The sequence below is a fragment of the Stenella coeruleoalba genome, assembly GCF_951394435.1.
Source record: "Stenella coeruleoalba genome assembly, chromosome: 8".
NCBI lineage: Eukaryota > Metazoa > Chordata > Mammalia > Artiodactyla > Delphinidae > Stenella > Stenella coeruleoalba.
In genome coordinates this window covers 84,150,997-84,177,176 of record NC_137154.1, presented here as the reverse complement: position 1 = coordinate 84,177,176, position 26,180 = coordinate 84,150,997, and the positions used below count along the sequence as shown (strand labels likewise).

The following is a 26,180-nucleotide window of genomic DNA, read 5'->3' as shown; positions in this document are numbered from 1 at the left end:
CAGAAAATCAAAACAAACCATACAAACAGACCTCTTACTTCCCCAATAAGGCACAATTTCTTTGCAAGCACATTATATTGCACTTAGGGTCTTTGTTGAAACAAAACAAAAACTTATCTTTAAACTCTAGAATCATTCAGCTTGGTAAGATGTTCACACTTGGTATCCATGGAAGCACAAATTCACATCTTCTATTTCAAGTTTTTCCCAAAATGTGTGTGTGTATTTTAAAGTAGAAAGGGAGACTTAACTGTTCTATACAAGTTTTCATGTGTATTTATTTATCTCTACCTTTCTCATTCTCTTTTTCTTGCTCTCTCTTATTCACTGTATTAGTTGGACCTCTATAGTTGAACTTCTTTAAGTTTACTATAAATATGATACAACTAAGATGTATAAAATAGAGTACAAGAATAGAAGAACAACTCTATCTTACAAACTTACAACATCCCCATCCAGGAGGTATAGGCCCACCAATCAATTCAAAATATTCAAATCCCTCTAATTAAACTCATCTTTTTTCCCTCACAACGAAGATTTATTCTTATACCTGATCTTCCCGCAGCAGCACAATTCTCCCAAGCCAAAACCTTAGAAACACTGTTAACTCAGTTCTCTCCAATATCAGCCCCATTCATATTACAATGTTCCACCTCTGGGAAGTCTGTCTCTACCCTCTTTCTTTCCATTCCCATTGCTATAACCCTACCTGGCACTCCTAATACCTTGCTTGAATTATTGCAAAAGCCTCCCACTTCCTATTCCAAGCTATTCTCCACTCCAATTTTTAAAAATTTATTTATTTGGCTGTGCTGGTCTTAGTTGCAGCACACAGGATCTTCAGTTGTGGCATGCGTGACCTAGTTCCCTGACCAGGGGTCGAACCCAGGCCCCATGCACTGCGAGCACAGAGTCTTAGCCACTGGACCACCAGGGAAGTCCCCCCCACTCCAATTAATGTTTCATACTGACACTAGATTAATTTTTCTGACGGATTAAGTTTGAGCATAGCATTATTTGTTTAAAAAATATTCAATGGCCTCCCTACCTTCTGAATGAAGTTCAAGCCTGGCTTTAAATCTCTACAGAGAACTTCTATAAGCAACCACTAAATCTGCCCCCTTCCCTGGCCAATATCAGAGTTATATGAAAGAGGATATATACTGTACATAATAAAAAGCAAAACAAACAAAAAAGGGAAAAACGATCCAACTCAGTCCAATATCTGAACAAATAAACATGACTATCACTCAAGATGGAAGAAGCCAAAGAAAAATCAAAAGTAAGGAAAAAAGAAATCCCATCCATAGTTGAAAAATGTCTGGTTGTAAGCAAACTGGAATGTTACTTCTTTGACTGTGAATCTAAATCTAGTTTGTAGGCTCCAAAGACTGAAAGGAACTGGAAGAAATATTATTGCTATATTTGAGCAATTTCTAAGACTCTATCCAAACTTGATTCTTAAATTCCTTAACAAAGCACACTAAGGTCATCATCCATGTAAAAGAAAACACCAGAATAGACACTGTAGCATGGCTACTACCTCTGATCATTTCTTTCTTTTAATGAGGAACTTACAACATAAAATAAATAAAAACTATTTAAAAGACTGATGTTCTCTTATCAAGTAATTAATATTTTATCTCATGACAAGAAAAGTTTGAAAACACCCTCACATAAAAAGAAGAAATATCCCCTAGTAGTAACGGTTTGGTGCTCATTCATTCAGTATTCGCAGCCACTATTTTACAGAATGTAATTACCATCAATACTGAGAATCAACTGTATCTCTCAGGAGCATACTTTACTTGATACCTGAAAATCCCTAATATGGTTAACTTTAGGTAGGCACAAAACATAATAGAAGGAGATTGATTAAAAATTAAGTACATTAAATTTAGAAAAGTCTAGAGCAGGGATGGCAAACAGATTTTATCTTGCACATTAGCTCTGAAGAACAATGAGTTCTGAGTAACGTGCCTTCTCAAGTTGTACTGGGAACGAGTACTAAAATCAATTAGTAATATTGGTCACAGAAGTGAGAAAGGATAAATAATGTTACTTGTTTCATGTATATACCACCCCTGGGCTACTGTACTTCAAGTAATCTCAAAGAATAAACAATTACAAAATTACTTACTGCTTCAACAGAGTTACATTCTCGCCTTGTTTCTAAATAACGTAGGGCTCGTTTTTCTTCTTCTTTTAATTTAGCATCTGCCTGTCCAGAAGCAAAATAGCAATCATTTTAAGAAAATCAAGAAAATAGCTCAAATTACCACACATACTAAGTTCTCACTTACATATTTCATATAATTCTGTACACCATTTTGTTGTAAATACGAAGGTGCCTGTGTTCTATAAAATCTCTCTGTTGAATCCAAGTATGCCTTCTCAAAATTGTCCCTATAAATTTGAAGCTTATCCTCTGGATTAGAACAAAGGTTAACTGAAAAACAGAAAATAAAATTTTACTCTAATTATGATTCAAATCAGTATTTTGAGTACAATAAATGAAATAACAAATATTGAGGAGTCATGTTCAAGGAACTGTGACAATGCTCAAGAGAACATAAAGCCATGAAAGACAAAATCCTTCTTTATGAGAAACTTAAAAAGATAACAGTATAGAGTAGTAAAGTGACAAATAGTATAGATAACATGAACTATTTTATTTTTGAATAAGAAAGAGACTGACTTCAAACTGGATGATCAAGAAACCATTCACAGAAAAGATGGGATTTGAGTTTGAGCCTTTAGGAACAAAGTAGGATTTACACTGATTAGTAAAGGAAGTAAATATTCAGAAGTAGAACAACACAAGATCAAATCGAGGTATAACAACGAGGTTGTCTGCGTGGATTGTAAGGTTAATAGAAGGTAAGGTAGAATAGTAAGTTAGGAATGGTTATGGAGAACCTCAAATCTCTGGCTAAGTAACCTGAATTTAGCATGGCCTACCACTAAATGGGTAATAAAAACACCAATAAAATTATACTTAAAAATTAATCTTGTGAAAGTATAAGGGCTAAATGATAGCAATAACATCACTATAAGAAGACTGTTTGAAAAGTCTAGAAGTAGAATTCAAAGAAGTCTTAACTGGTGGCAGTTGAAATAAAAAGAAATAAATTTCAGGGACATGGCTAATGGAAATCTAGACTTGATACCTAAAGAAACACAATGGCAATGGAGAAAGCAAGTCAAAGATAAATAAAGGTTCATTTATATAAAACTTTCTTATCGACAACTATTTTGCATCAGGCATTCTATGTTCAGTAAAGATATAGTGTCAAGAACACAGTTAAATACACTGAAGTATTACGACAGAGAAGCACAGGTACTATGAAGCACCTAACCTACTCTGGGAATTAGGAAAGGCCTCCACGAGGAAACAGAGAATGAGGATGAGTTAGCAAATAAAAGAGGAAGAAAAGTATTCTGGTCAGAGGAAACAGTACATTTGATTGAACGAAAAATGAGAGTATCACTATCAGACACTAAAAAGTTTAGAAATTCCAGAACGTATACATGGAATAAACTGATGTCCTAAAAATATAAGTGCAAAACCAGTTACCTTTCATAAGCTAGAGACTCGAATCTACATTTCTCTAATATAGGTTGCTAAAGATTCACTAGCCAAGAAATGAGTGAAATGGAGAAAATAAATATTAACCACACGAATATAAACTTTTGTAGCTTTCATTAAAACAGAATATCTTTTATGTACTCTTAATTTCATGTGGCACTAAAAGTAGATGTGACTATATTCTAATAAACATAACTTTGAGACTACTATTCTATAATTGTCTTAATTTCCATGAAAAGGAAATTTGATCATAAAGGTTCAGAACATACCATAGGATTCTCTTACTCCAATGACAAGCTGAGAATCAAAAGCTTCTCCTAATCTTTCAGCATGTACCAGCTTCATTGCACTATCTTGAAGTCTGTTTTTTATATTTGAAAAGATTGACTCATTCCATGTATCAAGCATGAGCTAGGAAAAAAAGAAGAAAATATGCCATCATTTCAATTATTAATATACCAAGTACCATAAATACACACAAAAAATTTTAAGTACAAATGCTAAAAAAGGAAATAAAATTCTTAGACCTACATTCACTTGAATTCTACAGGAAAGCAACATATTTATTTATTTATTTTTATTTTTGGCTGCTTTGGGTCTTCGTTGCCACGCGCAGGCTTTCTCTAGTTGTGGTGAGCGGATGTTACTCTTCATTGCGGTGTGTGGGCTTCTCATCGTGGTGGCTTCTCTTGTTGCGGAGCACAGGCTGGGCGCACTGGGCTTCAGTAGTTGCAGTATGTGGGCTCAGTAGTTGCGGCACTCAGGCCCTAGAGCACAAGGGCTTCAGTAGTTGCGGTGCATGGGCTCAGCAGTTGCGGCACGTGAGTTCTAGGGTGCACGGGCTTCAGTAGTTGTGGGACACAGACTCAGTAGCTATGGCTTGTGGGCTCTAGAGTGCAGTCTCAGTAGTCGTGGTGCAAGGGCTTAGCTGCTCTGCGGCAGGTGGGATTTTCCCGGACCAGGGATCAACCAATGTCCCCTGCACTGGCAGGTGGATTTGTAAGTACTGCGCCACCAAGGAAGTCACAGGAAAGCAGTATATTTAAATTTGGTAACTATCATGTGGTAAATACTGACAAAAGAACAAGTGTTTCAGAATCAAACACAACTGGATTTGAATTCCAGCTGTTACTTATTTGCCTGCTTTCTCTTCTGTAAAATAGTGAAAATAACAGTACAAATTTCAAGTGGTTGTTGTAAAAATTAATATGGTAATACATGGAAAATGTCACCTTCCCTATAGTTCCAAGGCTGTATTTCAGAGATATTGATATGTGTTTGGGATGGTCATATGAATGTTTGTACAAATACATGATAAATGTGAAAAGGACCAAATGAAAATATGTTTGATAATGAATCTCAAAAAGAAAAGAATATACAAATCCACCCTATGGATGTTCTGTTTAAATGATGAAAATGGCATATACGTATTCATGAGTATGCTGTCAGCATTAGTACAAATTTTAAGGCTGGGAAGGGGCAACAAGGTCCAAGACACTATTGAAATGCCTGAGCTGATTGCTAGAACCATCACAGCGAGCAGTGAGTTGTTCAAAGTTCAAATGGCATTTTTTACTATTCAAATCTGTGGTTCCATTTGATTCTCACAAGTAGAAATGTGTGTGTGTGTCTGTGTCTGTGTGTGTGTGTGTGTGTGTGTGTGTGTGTGTGTGTACTTATAAATATGAAAAATGAGGACAGCAAGCTTAGGACATTATTGACCGAAGAACTGAAAGGGAAACCTGGGACTCTTCAATTTCAGAGCTGAGTTCTTTCCATTAATTCATGAGTTGTTACTGGGCACAGAGCTTTTAACTAGAAACTAGGCAAAATGTGAAAATAAACATGGTACGTTCTGAGTTTATAATAACTAGAATTAAGTAAAAAAATGATAAAGATGACAGCAGTTTAGCCACAATTAAACACAAAGATACCAGAAGGTAACCTAATAAGGAAAGACTTTTTGAACAGAAAAAAATTGAATTTATAGAAAGGTAAAAGTACAGAGAAAGAATAATGAAATAAAATTATGAAGATAAAACTAGGAAAAGGAGAAAAGGAAAAGCAAATGAGGTAATGTTTGAAGACACAGATTTACAGCTTAAGACCACATAAAAGATGAAAGAGAACTGAAGCTAAAAAAAGACGAAAGAAAACTAATATTATTCAATAAAACCTGGCAAAAGCTGAAAAGGAACTTATATGGGAAGTAGAAAAACTCATTTCAGTGTAAATTTCTTTCAAAAGTCTTCAACTCACCCTATTTCTGAAGAACATTAGGGAAAAATGGGAAAACTAACTTACCTTTCGAACAATACTGTCTTCTACATTTGATTTTTTATTGCTGCCCTGTTTACCCATTAAAGTAATCTCTAGTTGACAGAAAGGCTTCGGTAAAATATCACACTGTGTGAAGAATTTTCGCCATTCAACAATATAAGCTTTTAGCAAAGCTGTATCATCTTGATGGCTCAGTACTCGCTGAAAACAAAGAATCATACCAATTTTAAATAAATACAGGAGCTTTAAAGAATAATGGAACACATTCATGCCATAAATTTAAAATATTTTATTTACTGTATAACCTATATTATACCCAAAAGAAATTAAAACATATATATATATATATCAAAGAGAAATTAAAACTTGTTCACATAGCCTTACTGTAATGAACATTTCACAATATATACATATATCGAATCATGTTGTACACCTGAAACCAATAAAATGTTATATGTCGATTATACTTCAATTAAAAACCCCCTATATCCTTTAGCTATTACCTTCCTACCTTCCTCCCTTCCTAGTTCCCCCGCTCCCCGCCCAGCCCTAAGCAACCACTAATCTGTTTTCTGTGTCTATGTATTTGCCTATTCTGGACTTTCATATGAATGAGATTATATAATATGTAGACTTTTATGACTGACTCCTTTTATATGGCATAGTTTTTCAGGGCTTGTCCAAGTTGTAGTATATGTCAGTACTTTATTCTGTTTTACTGCTAAATACTATTCCATTTTATGGACATACCACACTTTTTTTATCTGTTTGTCCACTGATGAACATTTGGGTCATTTCCACCTTTGGCTATAATGAATAATGCTGCTATAAACATCTGTGTACCAAAAAAAAAAAAAAAAAACACAAAAAACTTGTGCACACTCACCAAGAAGGGGACACAAATAACTAAAATCAAAGATGAAAGAGGAGACGTTACAACTGATACCACAGATATACAAAGGATCATGAGAGACTATTACAAACAATTAAACACCAACAAATCTGCCAACCTATAAGAAATGGATAAATTCCTGGAAACATATAATCAAAAAAGCTCAATGGTGAGGAAAAAAAAATCTGATAGATTACTGGTAAGTTATCAAGACTGAATTCATAATCAAAAAATTCCCAACAAATGAAAGTCCAGGATCAGATGGCTTTACTGGTGAATCTTACCAAACATTTAAACCAGAACTAATACCAATCCTTCTTAAACTCTTCCAAAAACCAGGGAACACTTCCAAACTCATTTTATAAGGTTAGTATTACCCTGATACCAAAATCAGACAAAGATGCCACAAAAAAAGAAAATTACAAGCCAGAATCCTTAATAAATGCAGATGTAAAAATTCTGAAAAAAAAAATACTAGCAAGCCAAATTCTACAGCACATTAAAAGGATCATACACCACGATCAAGTGGGATTTACTCCAGGGATGCAAGGATGGGTCAACATTCACTAATTAATCAGTGTGATACACCACATTAACAGAATGACTAAAACTCATACGATCATCTCAATAGATGCAGAAAAAGGATTTGACAAAATGCAATATCTATTTATGATTAAGAACTCTCAAAAACGTATAGAGGGAATGCACCCCAATGTAATAATGGCCATATATGACAAGCTCACAGCTAACATCATATTCAATGGTGAAAAGCTGAAATCTTTTCTTCTAAGATCTGGAATAAGACATGGATGCCTACTCTCACCACTCCTATTCAAAGCAGTACTTGAAATCTTGTCCAGAGCAATTAGGCAAGAAAAAGAAATAAAATGCACCCAAATTGGAAAGAAAGGAATAAAACTCTCACTATTTGCAGATGACATGATATTATATACAGAAAAACACTAAAGACTCCACCAAAAAATAACAAATGAATTAAGTGAAGTTGCAGGATAGAAAAATCAACATACAAAAATCTCTTGAGTTTCTATACACTAATAACAAACTACCAAAAAAGAGAAATTAGGGGGAAAGAATCCTGTTTAAAATCACATCAAAAAGAATAAAATACCTAAGAATAAATTTAACTATAGAGGTGAAAGACCTACACTGAAACACTGATGAAAGAAACTGAATAAGATACAAATAAATGAAAAGATATTCTGTGCTCACAGACTGTTACAATGCTATTGTTAAAATGTCCACACTGAGACTTCCCTGGTGGTCCAGTGGGTAAGACTCCACACTCCCAATGCAGGGGGCCCAGGTTCGATCCCTGGTCGGGGAACTAGATCCCACATGTATGCCACAACTAAGAGTTTGCATGCCACAACTAAGAAGTCCACACGCCACAATGAAGATCCTGCATGCCAAAACTAAGATGCAGGGCAGCCAAAATAAATATAAATAAATAAATAAATAAAATGTCCACACTACTCAAAGTAGTACAGATTCAGTGCAATCCCTATCAAAATTCCAATGACATTTTTCACAGAAATAGAGCCAAGAATCCTAAAATTTGTATGGAACCATAAAAGACCCCACATAGCCAAAGCAGTCTTGAGAAATAAGAACAAAGCTGGAGGCATCATGCTTTCTGATTTCAAATTACATTACAAAGCTAGTAATCCAAACAGTATGGTATTGGCATAAAAACAGACCACACAGATCAACGGAACAAAACAGAAAGCTCAGAAATAAACCCACGCATAGTTGGTCAATTAGTTTATGACAGAGGAGTCAAAATATATGTGGGGAAAGAACAGTCTCTTCAATAAATGGTGTTAGGAAAACTGGACAGCCACATGCAAAAGAATGAAATTAGACAACTATCTTACAAAAATTAACTCAAAATGAGTTAAAGACTTGAACATAAGACCTGAAACCATAAAACTTCTAAAAGAAAACATAGGTAGCAAATTCCTTGACACCAGTCTTGGTGATGATCTTTTGGATTTGACACCAAAAGCAAAGGTACAAAAGCAAAACTAAACAAATGGGACTACATCAAACTAAAAAGCTTCTGCACATCAAACGAAACCATTAACAAAACAAAAGGCAACCTATGGGAGAAAATATTTGCAAATCATATATCTGATGTGGGGTTAATATGCAAAGTATATATAAAGAACTCACACAACTCAATAGCAAAAAAAAAAAAAAAAAAAAAAAAATTCTGATTAAAAATGAACAGAGGGACTTCCCTAGTGGCACAGTGGTTAAGAATCCACCTGCCAATGCAGGGGACGTGGGTTTGATCCTTGGTCTGGGAAGAACCTACATGCCATGGAGCAACTAAGCCCCTGTGCCACAACTACTGAGCCTGCACTCTAGAGCCCATAAGCCACAACTGAGCCGATGCTCCACAACAAGAGAAGCCACTGCAATGAGAAGCCCCAGCACCACAGCGAAAAGTAGCCCCTGCTCACCACATCTAGAGAAAGCCTGCGCTCAGCACGAAGACACAGCCAAAACGAAGATGCAGCCAAAATAAATAAATAAATAAACTAATTTTTTAAAAAATGAGCAGATGGGCTTCCCTGGTGGCGCAGTGGTTGAGAGTCCGCCTGCCGATGCAGGGGACATGGGTTCATGCCCTGGTCTGGGAAGATCCCACATGGTGCGGAGCAGCTGGGCCCGTGAGCCATGGCCGCTGAGCCTGTGCATCCGGAGCCTGTACTCCACAACGGGAGAGGCCACAACAGTGAGAGGCCCGCGTACCATAAAAAAAAAAAAAAAAAAAAAATGAGCAGAGGATCTGAATAGACATTTTCCCAAAGACACAGAGATGGCCAACAGGTACATGAAAAGATGCTCAACATCACTAATCACTAGAAAAATGCAAGTCAAAACCACAATAAGACATCACCCCATCCCTGTTAGAATGGTTATTATCAAAAAGACAACAAATAAGTGTTGTTGAGGATGTGGAGAAAGGAAACCCTTGTACATTGTTGGTGGGAATGTAAATTGGTGCAGCCACTACGGAAAACAGCATGGGATTCCTCAAAAAATTAAAAATAGAATTATCATATTTTCCAGCAATTCCACTTCTTGGTATCTATCCAAAGAAAACAAAAACACTAATTCAAAATGATATATGTACCCCCATGTTCACTTCAGCATTATCTACAACAGCCAAGACATGGAAACAATCTAAATGTCCAACAATGGATGAACTGATAAAGAAAATGTGGTATATAGACACAATAGAATATCATTTAGCCATACAAGAGAATGAAATCTTGCCATCTGTGACAACATGGATACCTTGAGAGCATTACGCTTAGTGAAATAAGTCAGACAAAGACAAATAAATACCTTATGATCTCACTTACATGTGGAATCAAAAAACAAACCCCCCAAAACCCAAAAAACCCAACAACCCCCCCCCAAGCTCACAGATACAGAGAACAGATTGGTGATTGCCAGGCAGAGGGATGGGGAGGAGAGGGATCAAAATGGGTGAAGGGGGTCAAAAGGTACAAACTTCCAGTTATAAAAATAAATTAGGGGGACTTCCCTGGTGGCACAGTGGTTAAGAATCCACCCGCCAATGCAGGAGACACAGGTTCGAGCCCTGGTCTGGGAAGATCCCACATGCCCCGGAGTAACTAAGCCCATGAGCCACAACTACTGAGCCTGTGCTCTAGAGCCCACAAGCCACAACTACTGAGCATGCATGCCACAATTACTGAAGCACGCGTGCCTAGTGTCTGTACTCTACAACAAGAGAAGCTACCGCAATGAGAAGCCCATGCACCACAACAAAGAGTAGCCCCTGCTCTCCGCAACTAGAGAAAAGCCCACGTGCAGCAATGAAGACCCAATGCAGCCAAAAATAATAAATTTAAAAAATTAAAAAGTCACAGAGGTGTAATGTACAGCATGGTGACTACAGTTAATATTATTGTAGTATGGGCTTCCCTGGTGGCGCAGTGGTTGAGAGTCCACCTGCCGATGCGGGGGACGTGGGTTCGTGCCCCAGTCAGGGAGGATCCCACATGCCGCGGAGCAGCTGGGCCCGTGAGCCGTGGCCACTGGGCCTGCGTGTCCGGAGCCTGTGCTCTGCAACGGGAGAGGCCACAGTGGTGAGAGGCCCGCGTACCGAAAAAAAAAAAAAAATATTGTAGTACACATTTGAAAGCTGCTAAGAAGAGTAAATCTCAGAAGTTCTCATCACAAGAAAAAAAATTTGTAACTACATATGGTGACGGATGTGAAAGTAGACTTACTGTGGTGATCATTTTGCAATACATACAAATATTGAATCATTATGTCATACACCTGAAACTAGTATCATGTTATGTGTCAATTATACCTAAAACAAAACTTGTGCACAAATGTTCACAGCAGCATTATTCAAAACAGACAAAAAATAGTGAGAACCCAATGTCTATCAATGACAAACAGGTAAACAAAATACAGCACAGTCATACAACGGAATATTATTCTGCCATAAGAAGGAATGAAATAGTGCTAAATGCTACAATATAGATGAACCTTGAAAACATTATCCCAAGTGAAAGAAGTCAGTCATAAAAGGCCACATATTGTAGGATTCCATTTATAGGAAATGTCCAGAATAAACAAATCCATAGGGACAGAAAGTAGACTAGTGTTTGCCAAAGTGGGGGGGGGGGGGTCATGCGGAAGTAACTGCTAATGGGTACAAAGTTTCTATATGGGCTGATGAAAATGTTCTAAAATTAGTGGGTGATGGTTGTACAACTTTATGAATATACTAAAACACACACAATTATACACTTATTAAAAGCGTGAAATCTGGTATGTAAATTATATTTCAATTTTTTTTTTTTTAAAGATCCTAGTCTATTTCTCCACCACTGGACTTTAGCTGGTCCTGTGACTAACTGTGACCAACAAAATGCTGCAGTTGTGACATTGTGAGACTTCTGAGCCAAGACCTGAAGAGATTTGCAAGATTACACTATCACACCTCAAAGACTGTTTCCTTGAGAACAAGAAACCATGTGAGGGGGAAAAAGCCCCAGAGGGAAGCCAGGATGGTACCAAACACCAGGAATATGAGAAAAGCTCTCTTAGACCATCCAGTCCCTGAAGAGCCTTACTGCTGCCATATTAATAAGCTCAGGCAAAATCAGGTGAGCCTAGCCCAAACTGCTAAGCCACAGAATTATGTATTGGGTTGGCCAAAAAGTTTGTTCAGGTTTTTCCATATGTCGTTACAGGAAACCCGAACGAACTTTTTGGCCAATCCAATACAAATAGAAGGGTTACGTTAATCTTAAAAACAAAACAAACAAAACAAGAAAAAATTCAATATCCTAATAACTTTCCAAGCATTGCATATTTATTTTTATTTCTCTTCGTCATTTTCAATAATGCTATAATAAACATTTTAATGCTCACTGTCCTATTTGGGAGATTTGGTCCTTCCTAACAGGATAAACAAAATTAGTCTAGTAATTGACTAGTAAACTCACAAAGCTAGATCTTCTTAAAAGTTTTTAAATGTTTTAAAATTATACACCCATGTCTGGCACTGCCAGTCCTGGAATTTAACTGCTCTGAATTAGTGGCACTAAATCCCATCCTCGAGTTTTTGCTAAGGTCTACATTCCAAACTTTTCTGGATCGTTCCAAACATCATTCCAAACCCTGAACATACTTTGTTTTCTAGTGTGAAGTATATTTCTAAGATGATTCTTTGTGAGCCCATTTCCAGAAACTAAGGAATAATGCTCTATCAATTTGAAATAAACATAATTTATCTTCACTAAAAGTCATAAACAGATAAGCTGATATGCTTTCCAATGCAAGCAGAAACTGTTTTCCTAAATCAGTTCTAGAAAAATGTATGTTTTGATTAAACTGTGATATTGAAACATTTAATTTTTCTAAGCAAACCTGATGATTTATTTTCATTAAAAGATAATTTCCTAAAAAAAAAATTTCCTTATAAAACTCTAATTTTTAAACAATCATTTATCAAGACTAATGGTGTCATCAATAAAACATTTTAACAGATTAATGACATTAACAGACATTAACAGACATTAACAGACATTAACAGATTAATGGTGTCATCAATAAAACATTTCATTTTGTAAGTAACATCCAATGTGACATCATTCTTATTTTATCATGGTAGTGGCTACTAACAATTAAATATATACCAATCATATATTCAATTTCAGTATCTTCCTTTAAGTTATATATTCATTTTTAATTTCCAACTGCTAACACTTATTAATATTAACAAGATTTCTAACAGACTTTTACTAATGTTGTACAAGACAATGATGTAAAATTTCAAATAAAGAATAACAAATTCTAGCTCTCTAGTTTTCAAACTTCATTTTATAGAAAGGAAAATAATCTCATGTCTTTAGGCCCTTCTCCAAAGTGGTAAAGGATGCATTAGTGATGCCAGAGTTGATCTGAAATAATATTTTACCTCTGCATTAATTTTTCCCAAAAAACAAAGGTGTTAATAAAGACAAAAACAAACTAGCTCTTGCATAACTGACCTAATGCCTAAATGAGCTGTATCTTCATTTCAATAATATTAAACACTTATACATATCATCAACTCAAGAGTGCTGAATTTCAGCTCAGCAGCAGCAATGCAAAGGACAGTCCAAGAATTACAGTCGGAGAAGTATTTAGAATTGAAGAAAATTGCTGTCAGCTTGAAAAGAGTAAGTATTAATTGTGAGGAAAAAAATAATTTATGTGAACTGATGTGTGGCCAAAAAATAATGGTGGTGGGGATTTCTAAAGAATGTATTAAAAATGAAATTCTTTTTATAGCACATTTTAATTGAGGATAATAATATATTCTTTTGAAAGAAATGTCAGTGAGGGAGGGGGGAAAAACAACAAATGACAATCATTTCATTAAAAAATTTATTTAGCCAAGTGTGTCAAAAGTTAATGTGAAAAAAAAAAAAGTTAATGTGATATTTTAAAATTACTTCAGGAAGCCCTACATTCAAAATCAGAAAATATGATATTCTCTGAGTAAAGTCTTAAATAATATATAGATGCAAAACTTACTGCCTGTGCTTGCTTAATAAACTCAAGAATATCTTCTTTTAAAGCCTGATGAATTTTTGCTGGGCCTTTATCATCCCAGAGACAGACTGCATGTACATCCCTGTAAAAATAAAGCAGGTAAACAAACATTAACACTGGAAAAAGAACAAAGAACTCTGTTCTGTTTCAATACAGTTTCCATGGACGATGGACACCCTTCCATGGACCATTCAAGGGTGCTTGAATCCATTCACATGAACCAAGCATTCTTTGTAAGCCATCTCATATATAAACATTTGCTTCTATTTTCTTTGTCATTGCTTTCCTTAAATCTTTGCCACTTACTGATTAAATTTTTAAATTATAAAAGGATCTCCCAATCAGATTCCCAAAGTTAAATACTATCAATATTTTCTTGTGCAAAGACAAGTATAAATCCTTTAATATATAACACAATATATATAAACTATCCTTTTTTAGAAAATTTGTAATTTAAATACCATTACAGCAAAATTCCTAGTTTCCCCCATACATTCATCACATTTACACATCAATTACCACTGTGCCTCCTTTATTTAAAATAAACAGAAACAAAAGCTCTTTAAACTATAAATCTGACATATTTTACCCAAAGATCATTCATTATAGAAATATATTTAATATTAATACATGTTCACAGAGAGAATTTTTTAATTACTATATTGTAGAGCAGGGAAACATAACAAAAGGATAGAGTCTTATACTGGGGATTCTTTTATTCAAAAAATGTTCCCCAGTACTTTATAGAGCTCCTACCATATAAAATGTCAAAAAAACCAAAAAATATCTCTAGAATTGTAACATTATAACAATGGCCAAATAGTCTGTTTTACATTCAGATTCTTAGGGACATAATTATAATCTAAAGTTCTGTCTGCATATTAATTTGAACTTGCTTTCATCATTTGTTAAATTCGGCTTAATAGTGGTATCTGGACCAGAGCAGATGTAGTAAGCACACAAATATCTGTTAAATAACAAGATAATAGGTAACAGCTAACTGCTTACTATATGCCAAATACTATTCTAAGCTGTTTTAACTCACTTAACCTTCACAGCAACCCTGAAGTAGTACTATTTTATTGCCATTTTACAGATGGGGAAACTGAGGCAAAGAAAGGTTAAGTAACATTCCCAAGATTACCCAGCTAGTATATGGCAATTACACGGGCAATTGGGCTCTAGAGCCCACATCAAACCATTTCCCTTAATTTACTCTTGCACCCCTCTAATCCATCCAACAGTAGCTAAAGTGATCATCATAACACTCAAATTACATCTTACTGCCTCTATATTTCAAGTGCTCCAACGGTTTCCCATTGCTCTTTGAATAAAGTACAAAATGGTTAATTGACCCCTGTAATACCTCTGCAATCTCACCTCATGGCTAAAGAAATCTAGAGTCTAAAAGAAGAAACTGATACAAAAATAGATTGATTATATTTCAATGTTTACGACTACTAAGCCTATAAACGTAAGACGGTTTAGGAACCCAAGGAGAAGGAAAGGATGGAAGTGACTGGTAAAGAGAAAAAGGGAAGACTCCCTGGAAGAGCTGATTCCTAAGCTTATCTCAATGAACAAGTAGGATTTTGCCAGGCAAAAGAGGGTGGGGGAAGGATATTTTATGAAGTCACAATGTGAGTAAAGAACTATAGATCACTAGGGTGTATGCAGTGAACTATTAACAAATCAGTGTGGCTTGGCTGTCAAGTGTGAAGTGGGGAGTGATAAGCAAGAAACTGGGCAAACTAACCCTTTTATAATTCAATCACAGTCCTATTGTATCCATCAGCTAAATGTCTCTCCAATTTGGACATTTCCATCCATCACCACTACCACAGTCAAAATTACCATCATCTCTTACTTAATTTACTATAACACAAACTAGCATGTATTGACTGCTTACGATGTACCAAGCACTTCACACATATTGACCCATGCAGTGGTTTAGGTTTCCCAAAAAAGAGATGGGATCAGACATGCAAGAGAGATTGATTGAGGGTAATGCCTGTGAGGGACAATGGGAAGTGAGCTACAAGAAGCTGGGCAAAACATAAGCTCACAATGCTGGTCTGATCCCTGTAGGGAAGAGTAGAAAGGATGAAGGTTGGGTAGCAAGAGTCTTAGACTACACAGCAGTTCTAAGAAAGTTTGGTAAAGCTATTTAAGAGTTTTAGAGCAAAAGTCACCCATCAAAGGAGTTCCATACCTCCCCAAAATAGGATTACCTTAGTATCCCTGCCTACTCATACCCACTGCAGGTACATGTCAGAAGGGCTCAAACGTGACTTGAGTCTCATAAGGCAAGAGGGAATGGTGTTGAGTTGGGTACCCAGGAAAGAGTCAAACTTGTGATCAATACATCTTCTCCAGCTCCCTTTCCTCAACCTCCAGGTGCTCCTATATGTTGTTACATCATGGAAGAATATCTTCAATACATTCTTATTTGAAACACAATACTTCTCACCACCACACAATAGAACATGTCAAGTCTCCTGGTCAATTTTCATACACATTTTGAGGAATGTATTGTAATATACTTGAGGACTGTATGATGATAATACCCTTAAAGACCTCTATGTTCCTCTCCCTAATCCTACTCTCTCATCCACCCCCAGAAGTAACTAAGTCTGAAACTGTCATTTTATTTTCAAGTTTTACAACATACTATGAGGGTTTCTGAACGTTATAGAAATTATATCAAATAATTTTTTCAAATAATTTTTTTACTCAACACGTTTCTACTATTTACTCATATAGTTGGATGTACTTCTCGTTGATGCACTTTATCTTTTTTTCTTTTAAGATTTATTTATTTATTTATTTTTGGCTGTGTAGGCTCTTCGTTGCTGTGCACGGGCTTTCTCTAGTTGCGGTGAGTGGGGGCTACTCTTTGTTGCAGTGCGCGGGCTTCTCATTGCGGTGGCTTCTCTTTGTTGCTGAGCACGGGGTCTAGGTGCGTGGGCTTCAGTAGTTGTGGTTCACGGGCTCTAGAGCACAGGCTCAGTAGTTATGGCACACGGTCTCAGTTGCTCCGCGGCATGTGGGATCTTCCCGGACCAGGGCTCAAACCTGTGTCCCTTGCATTGGCAAGCGGATTCTTAACCACTGCGCCACCAGGGAAGCCCATAACTAAGTGTTTTTAAAAAGAGACATGCTGTTAAGGGAAATTCTTTTTATTTATTTTTAATATTTATTTATGTATTTATTTATTTGGCTGCACCAGGTCTTAGTTGCAGCACACTGGATCGTCATTGCCATGTGCAGGATCTTCGATGTGGCATGTGGGATCTAGTTCCCTGACCAGGGTTCAAACCCAGGCCCCCTGAATTGGGAGCATGGAATCTTAACCACTGGACCACCAGGGAAGTCCCAGGGAATTCTTTTTATTTTATTTATTTATTTTTAAAATATTTTGTTTATTTGTTTATTTATTTATTTTGGCTGCGTTGGGTCTTCGTTGCTGCACACAGGCTTCTCGTTGCAGTGGCTTCTCCTGTTGTGGAGCACAGGCTCTAGGCGCACAGCTTCAGTAGTTGTGGCACACAGGCTCTAGAGTGCATGCTCAGTAGTTGTGGCACACAGGCTCAGTTGCTCCACAGCACGTGGGATCTTCCCGGAACAGGGCTCAAATCCGTGTACCCTGCATTGGCAGGCAGATTCTTAACAACTGCGCCAGCAGGGAAGTCCCCCAGGGAATTCTTTTTAAATACTTAACTATATTAGAAAAATCAAGTGGTTGGGGAGTGGGAGAATGATGAAGTAAAAACTTTTTAAAGGTTTCAAGAGGACAGACAGAAGGGATGAGAGAAGAAGAGGTAAGAAATATTCCAAAGTATTTCAACTTCCTCAAGTTAAACAGGGAGTAAAAGAGAAATAGTGTGACCCTGGTGCAAAAAATAGGTATTCTGGGGACTTCTCTGGTGGTCCAGTGGTAAAGAATCTGCCTTCCAGCGCAGGAGACGCAGGTTCAATCCCTGGTCGGGAAACTTAGATCCCACAAGCCGTATGGCACAGCCAAACAAAATACAATTAATGGCTATGATTTATTAGGTAGAGATTCTTGCAACTCACAAAAATATATTTTTTTCCTAAGAGCACATGCATACATACAAAATTTTAAGAAGATAATTTTATAGGCTATTTCTCTGATTATAATCCATAAATAATTAAAAATTTCACTATCTAGAAATTTAAGCTCCTAGATAATGCATGGATTAAAGGAAAACAAAAAGAAAAATTACTAACAATCAAGAAAGAAATAAAGGGGCTTCCCTAGTGGCGCAGTGGTTAAGAATCCTCCTGCCAATGCAGGGGACACGGGTTCAAGCCCTGGTCCGGGAAGATCCCACATGCCACGGAGTAACTAAGCCCGTGTACCACAACTACTGAGCCTGTGCTCTAAAGCGCAAGAGCCATAACTACTGAGCCCGCGTGATACAACTACTGAAGCCCGCGCACCCTAGAGCCCATGTGCCACAACTACGGAAGCCTGCACACTCTGGGGCCCACGTGCTGCAACTACTGAGCCTGCATGCCTAGAGCTATGCTCCACAACAAGAGAAGCCACTGTAACAAGAGACATCACGCCAATGAGAAGCCCACGCACCACAACGAAGAGTAGCCCATGCTCGCCACAACTAGAGATAACCCATGCACAGCAACAAAGACCCAACGCAGCCAAAAACTAAAGTAAAAGTTTTTAAAAATAGAATCTGTAAGAAAGAAATAAAAAGGAAAACCCTGAATACCACAGAAACTATGGTGACAATAAAAGCAATATTAAGGAAAAAATGTGTAGCTTGAAAGCTTTCATTGTAAAGAAAAATATTAAAAAGAATTTTAAAATTAAGAATTCAATAAAAGAACTAAGAAATCAAAGGACAAAATAAATCGAAGAAACCAGGAAGAAAACACTAATAAGGAAGCAAATTATAAACATAATAATAAACAAAAATGGAATAAATATTACTCTTTCCAAATAACAAATTTTTACCTTTTTTCTTTTCTCTATTCACAATTATTCTGTATTTCATTAATTTTGTCTTTTGTCTTTCCTCCTTTTAATTTCTTCAGGTTTACTTAGACCATGCACTTTTAGCTTTTTTTGTCTAATATACGCATCAAAGGTTATGAACTCCTTAGCATTTAAGCACTGCACAGTTGGATCCAATACGTTTTGATGTATCATATCAAAGTAATTTTTATAGCTTGATTATGTGAAAAGACCTATAAAGTGGATCAACTCCTTAATATGGATATTAAAGAAAATATGTAGGATTAGGGATTTAAAAAATGAGATATGACCACATATAAAATATAAGCATACTACTTACAATTCTATGGCAACAAATTTCTAAACCTGGAGGAAATTAAAATGAAGTGTGCAGATACTTTGTCTTATTCATTTTATTTTTATTTCTTTTACTGTTTTACATCAGTTTTAAAGGGAATAAGAGAGTAAAAACAGTATTATTTATTAGTGGTTTACACGTCTGCCAGGATGGCAAAAGTGATTGTAACCTGCATAAATAATACACTCAAGAACATTTCCACACTCCTTTGTGGTTAGAGCAATGCAGTTTATAAAACAAAAATGTGACTATTCCCGTTGAAGTAGGCATCAAAAATTCGTTTTGAGAAAGAAGATGAAAGGAGCATTCTCTAACTACTGGATGCCAGGAAGCAGAGTTTTTCAGAATCAAAAACAAAGAGAGCCCTAATTAAGAGAAAGGCCCCACCCCTCAGGGGTCACAGAGTTGGTTCTTTTGCTTTAAACTAATTCATCATTTTCACGTATCAAAGGATTTTTCTTTATCCAAAATTAAAACTAAAAGAGACATCACAACACTTTTCAGAAATGCAAACATCCTGAGATAGATCAATACCAGGATATACTCAAGGATTTGCTATTTAGGTATAGTTAGTAGAATTCATATTTAAAGTCACTTCATAAAAATAACTGTCCCAATCTTCCAAGTTCCATTTTCTCCTATCATGATCACCAAAGCAATCTCTATTGTTAAGATTCTTCTTCATTGACTGAATGTAGAAACTGCTTAGTAAAATTCTGCTTGTTTTCAAGTTGAACAGCTTTATTTCTTAAGCTCTTCGAATTGTTTTATATTTTCTCCAATTGATCTATTTCTTTGGAAAATCTAGCAATTTCCTCTTCTAGATGTCTTTGTGTAGTATCAACTTGTTGGCACAGGCAAGCAAAAGTGGTCGCCATTTCCTGTTGTACTTGATGGCTGCAGTTGGCACTTGTGAAGCTAACAATCATTTGCAGTTTTTCAGTTTCGTAATTCAGAAATTGCTGTTTAAAGGCTCTCTCCTTGGCACGGGTGGTCCAAGTCAGCCTTTCATAAAGATACAAAGCTCCATACATACTTAATGAAACAGATATGAGTTTCCAGCCTACAGTTTTCCAAATCACTCCTCCAACAACAATGATGCCCATAGAAGTTCTAGACGTAAGAGAAGCTAATGCTGTTATTAAGGTAACCATGAGTTCTTCCTGTGACGCTGGATTGGTAGGAGCAGTGGGAGTAGAAGCTAAAGATCTGGGAAGCTGAAAGATAGGCTCTGATAATCCTAGAAGCACCCGCTGAGCATTTGTAGGGCCCAAGAAACAATGGACAAGGGAAGACCAGCCCAAGGAAAAATGAAATACAATACCCTCTTGAAAATCTGAACATAACTTGTGGCAATTTAGGTCATAACTGAGATCAAATTTCTTGCAAGGAATCAGTGTATGTAGTTTATTCTGCATACCAGCTGGAAGTAATGGCTTCAGATTTCCAATAATTTCTTGCTGGGATTGAAGCATTGAAGCATTGACTTCATTGGTGCACTGATCAGCCAAATTTCTTCCCATTCCATCTTCTATGTGCTTATTTAACTCATTTTTATATACTTTCAATACACTTGGAGTAGGATGAAACTCAGAACAAAATTCATCAACAAAAACAGAGTCAACAAATTTCATCTGTCATTGCACATGAAACCTTATTTGCAACCTCCTCTGAAACCTCCCTGATTATTTTCTTAACATCCAATGTTAAAAGGTTCATCTGGTTTCGGAGAAAGTCCAGTCTACCAATTTGGTCTTCCCTCTCTTCTACTGAATAAACCCTTTTCTCTGCTGCTGCCACGTTTATTGAATCCATTATGTTTTTCACAGTTTCTAGTATCTGTTTAGCTCTGATAGTGTGCTGTTCAAACTTTGTTTTCACTGCTGACTGCAAGATACACTCCTCAAAGATTTGTTCACAATTCTGAAACTCCTGTAATTTTGCCTGAAATCCTTCTGCAAGTGCCCCACCACCTTCTGGCATCCCCTGGGCTTTGTGCTTTCTAGCACTAAGAACTTGCTCTGCAGAAACAAAAAAGTTACGATTCCATGACTCTAAAGGATCCACAACTTTGAGCTCCTCCACCAAGAAATGTAGGCATCTTTCCATGAGCTGTCTGCATACATCTTCCATATATTCTGGCTCTGATGCAGAGGCATCCCAACGATTATTCAGAATAAAAATATTAGGCTTGGAAAGTCGTTCATTTACCTTGTGAAAAAACTGTTTTTAAGTGTTCATTAGAGTTGATTTGGAGTTTACAACCAAAACGAAGACATCAGCATCTAAGCAAAACTTACCAATCCAGCTATCCAGCTCTGTAGTGACATCTGTACCTGGACTATCCACTAAAACCAGGTCATCTCTCAAGAGGGCACATTTTGCCTTTGGCCAAAACACATGTACAAGACAGCCAGCTTTCAAGTCTTTGTTCATATGAAGGGCATGGGCCAGCTGATTAACTGTCTTCACATTCTTTTTTTCATGTGACCCTTCTGTCATGAGACAGGCTTTATCTCCATCCGTCTCTTCAACACTCAGGAAGCAACTGGTTGTATGTCCAATTCCACTAGGGAGGACTTTATCCCACAACATGGCAATGATAACAGAGCTCTTCCCACTGCTTGTCCTGCCAAAAAATGCCACTTTCGGGGCTTCCCTAGTGGCACAGTGGTTGAGAGTCCGCCTGCCGATGCAGGGGACACGGGTTCGTGCCCCGGTCCGGGAGGATCCCACATGCCGTGGAGCGGCTGGGCCCATGGGCCATGGCCGCTGAGCTTGCGCGTCCAGAGCCTGTGCTCCGCAACGGGAGAGGCCACAACAGTGAGAGGCCCGCATACCGCAAAAAAAAAAAAAAATGCCACTTTCATGTCTTCTCACCAATGATGGAAAGCTTATTTTTATACCTCTGTATTTCTATCAGATCATCCTCAGTAGCTACTCGGTCAAGTTCTGAATTCTTGTACGTTGCTTCAACAAAATGTGATCCTTCTGTAACAAACTCCAGTAACTGGTCAAAGACTGCTGTAATTGCCTTCTTAGCCAGCACGAAGTGCTTCAGTGGAGAAGCAGTTTCTGCCATTATGCCTGTCCCGGCTCCGACTTGTCACCCAGCAACTGCAACTCAGCCACAGCCCTCAAGCTGCCTCATTCTCCCAAGAGAGGCTGGGAGACTGGGCTCTTATTCCCAATTTAAATGGAATGCTTCCAACATACTATTACTGGGATATTGCTGCTAGATTACTTACAGGTGATCTTTATCAGTTTAAAGAATATTTTCATTTTTCTGTTTTATTTTGGAAAGATTATCTCTGTTTTTTCTTCATCTACTGAGATGATCGATTTCAGATAAGATTTTGTCTTGTTCTATTTGTTTTCTGAGTTCAATTTTCATTTCATTATTTCCTCCACTTTTGCTGATTTCTCTCCTTAGCTTTTGAATTTTCCGTTCAAGTTTGTTTTATAACCCCACATGGTTGTGTGAGGATACTGAACTCAGTTCGGAGTGCTGTATTTGTTTTCTACTTCATAGTTGGTTTCTGTGGGACAATTTTTATAAGCTAAAATGTTTCAATTTGTACTTTTTTATGGTTTTGGATAGATGGTGTCTGCTTTTTTCTATTCATATTCATTTCATGGTCAGGATTCCCAGTTCAAGAGTACCTCCCCTTCAGTTTAGTTCAGTAAAGTTCAATTTCTTTAATGGTCAGTGTTGGTAATAGTGGAGGAAAGGGTATCTGTTTCATTTCTGCAGGATCCTTAAATCTTCTAAATACTTACTTGTCTGAAAACATGTTCATCTCGCCTTAAACATGATTGAAAACTTGACTAGGTACAGCATACTAAGTTCAAAATAATTTCCCTTTAAATATTTAAAGAAAACTGCGTCAGCCTCCTGCACTCAATTTGGCCAATGAAAAGAGTGTGGCCAGTCTGTTTCACTTGAAAGGTAATTTTCCCTCCAACAATTAGATTATTTTCTTTATCCTTGGAATTCTGAAATTAAGGACATGTGTAGGCATGGTTTTTAGCACTTTCAATATGAAGATCTGGAGGGTTGGGGGGAGAGATACAAGATTTCAGCCCTGGGAAATTTTCTTCTTATCCTTTGGGGCTATATTCTCTCCTCTACTTTCTGTCCTCTCCTTCTGGAACCCCTTTTAAGTATAAGTTAGCCCAATTCTAAAGCTGTCCTAAATATGTCTTCATTTTTATTTAATTTTCCATACTTTGCTCTACATTCAGGGAGGACTCTTTGGTTTTATTTTTTGTATTACTAATTCAATCTTTTTTTATTTAGCTCTTTTATTTCAAAGGTCCTTATTTTGACTATTTCATTTTCAAAGTAGTCTCTTTCATTTTATTCCTCTCTAATGATATAACTGGAATGCTTTTTGAGCTATCTTCTAAACCTTGCATCATCTATTTCCTCTGAAGGTACAGTCTCTAGGATGGCCCCTAATGATCCTCGTCTCCTGGATGGCATTCATACCCATGTATAGTTCCCTCCTACAGTGTACAAAGCATTTGTCTGTGTGATCAACAGCATACAGAAGAAATGAAGGTCTATATATAAGATAGATAACTAATAAGAACCTGCTGTATAGTACAGGGAACTCTACTCAATACTCTAAAATGGTCTATATGGGAAAAGAATCTTTAAAAAAAATCGATATATGTATAACTGGTTCACTTTGCTGTACACCTGAAACTAACACAACATTGTGAATAAACTATACTCCAATTAAAAAAAAAAAGAAAAGAAATAATGGTTTGTAACTTCCAAAATTATGTTATAAAACACCATGACTTCTGTCTTGGGAACACTCTCTCTTGCTCTGGGGAAAGCAAGCTGCCACACAGTAAACAGCTTTATGGAGAGTTCTACACAGTGAGGAACTGAGCAGCTAGTGAAGAACTGAGGCCTGCCAACAATCACATGAGTAAGCTTTGAAGATCATTCACTCCTAGTTGAATATAGGCCTAGTTCTTTTGCCTAGAGCTTGACTGCAACTTCTTAAGAGATACTGAGCTAGAAAGACCCAATTAAGCTGCAACCAGATTCCAGACCTTCAGAAACTGTAAGATAATAAATGTTTGTTGTTTTAAGCTGGTAATCTTCAGGGTAATTTGTTGTGTGGCAATAGATAACTAGAAATACAACAAAGAAAGTATGGGACTACTGTAATCATTCAGGCAAGAGAGTGGGGGGGAAAGACAGATGGGATGGAAAGAAATTCAAGAGGTACTTAAAAGTCTATGAAATCTAGTAATCAAGCGAATATGAAGGAGTAAAAAAACAGGAGGTTGATGGTAGCTTCCAGATTTTTGGTTTGAGACTATAAATAACAGATCTTCATCACTCTAAATATGGAGTACTTATGGAACTTAAGTATGCAGGAAACAATAGGTCACATGGGTATGGAAGTTTGGAGAATAATCTGGATTGCTTAAATAGATGAGAACTCAGGTAAAAGAATATGAAAAAAACAGAACTCTGAAGGAAACCAACACTTAACGGGCACAAAAGGGATGGATCAGCTTAGATGACTGAGATGAGGTAGATAAGAGATAGGAGAAAAAACAGGAGAAAGTGGTATCCTAAAAACCAGCTTAAGAACAAGAAAAACATTAAAAAAATTATTTGTAGTAAAGATGAATTTTCTTAAAAATAAAGTCTCACAAGTTGAAAATAATTTATTTTTAAATTTTAGCCAATTTCACAAACCAGAGTCAAACCAAACAACATGTATCTAAAGCAGCAGTTCTCAACTGAGGGAGGTACTGCCTCAGACATTTGGAAGTGAGAGCTTTTTTTCTTTCAGTAATGAGGGGTAGGGAGAGGAGTACACAGAAAGTATCCACTACTAGAGTTTATGAGGGTAAAGGCCAGAGGTGATAAACATGCCACAGTATGCAGAACAATCTCATAACCACCCAAAACACCAACAGTACCCCTGCTAAAAAATAATGATACAGGTTATGATAAAAGGGCAACAAATAGTAAATGTAGTTTAATACCATAACATTATTTTAGTACCTTAGATTTAGAAAGATATTAACTAACCTAAAGGTTATTGATTAATATGGCTAAATAGGCTAAAGTTTGGAAAGATTTTAATTAATGTAGGTCTTATAATTTTGGTGTGGCATGATAAGACATAAGGAATCCTTTAACTTAAAAGGATTACATATTGAGCAGCCTTGGGTAACTCCAAGGAGATCAAGCATTTTGAAAAACGATGTGCTGAGGCCACTAACTGTAGCAAGTACTATTTCTGCTTAGAAGTATACTTTAAGCAGGAAACACCATCACACTATGCTCCTTTTTCCAGTCAGGAATGCACAGAGAATAAGCATTACTCTACATGATAAGCCATATTATTAACACAAACTGGCAAAAACAAAACAAAAAAAACCACCACATTCAATACGTTGTTCATAAAATACATTTAATCAAATAATTTAAGAAATATATACATATACATGAATGCTATGAAATTTTTAAAAGGTCTCAGCTGCTTCTTATTGAATTCTAATTTCTCAAAAGGCAGAATCATGGATATAAGTTAATATTATGCAACAAGTTCTATGTTATTTAGGATTAGACTATTTTCTTCCGTGATAAAGAAAAAAAATGAGCACAGCAGCCTAATGTGTATAGATTATTCAGTCATACATCTTCAACTCATTGATATAGTATTTTACTAGTGCACACACACACACAGAAATTATACTAAGTCTGAAACTACTATCCTTAGGAAGACATGGTTGCAAGGTTGGCCCTTGGCTGACATATAGGAACTTGGGTTTTGTGAGAGTTCTCACCATTTCCTGATAAGAATGGCTCACTGTGCCTCAACTGTTATGTAAAAAATCTGATTTATGTTCAACACTTGCTTTTTGTCTAGGATGTGGAATTTTGGTTCACGTCAGGCAGAAG

General features: G+C 36.7%; 1 protein-coding gene and 1 pseudogene across 4 annotated transcripts in view; both read right to left on the bottom strand.

Moving 5' to 3' along the window:
* The window catches only part of CUL5 (cullin 5), a 97,170-nt gene that overhangs the window by 48,634 nt on the left and 22,356 nt on the right, over positions 1-26,180 (bottom strand). For all 3 annotated transcript variants that reach the window (XR_013829359.1, XM_079928931.1, XM_079928932.1), the window contains exons 3-7: positions 13,863-13,962; positions 5,894-6,070; positions 3,859-4,000; positions 2,304-2,449; positions 2,141-2,221 (exon numbers count right to left, since the gene is read on the bottom strand). Coding sequence is in view for 2 of the 3 variants with exons in the window: in XM_079928931.1 (XP_079785057.1) it covers positions 2,141-2,221; positions 2,304-2,449; positions 3,859-4,000; positions 5,894-6,070; positions 13,863-13,962 (646 nt within the window). In the remaining variant the exon portion in view is untranslated. The remainder of the gene's footprint in view (positions 1-2,140; positions 2,222-2,303; positions 2,450-3,858; positions 4,001-5,893; positions 6,071-13,862; positions 13,963-26,180) is intronic.
* On the bottom strand, positions 19,906-23,545 carry LOC307190488 (mitofusin-1-like; annotated as a pseudogene). The gene is made up of 2 exons: positions 22,102-23,545; positions 19,906-21,896 (listed from the first exon to the last, which is right to left on the bottom strand). The product of its transcript is annotated as a mitofusin-1-like (transcript).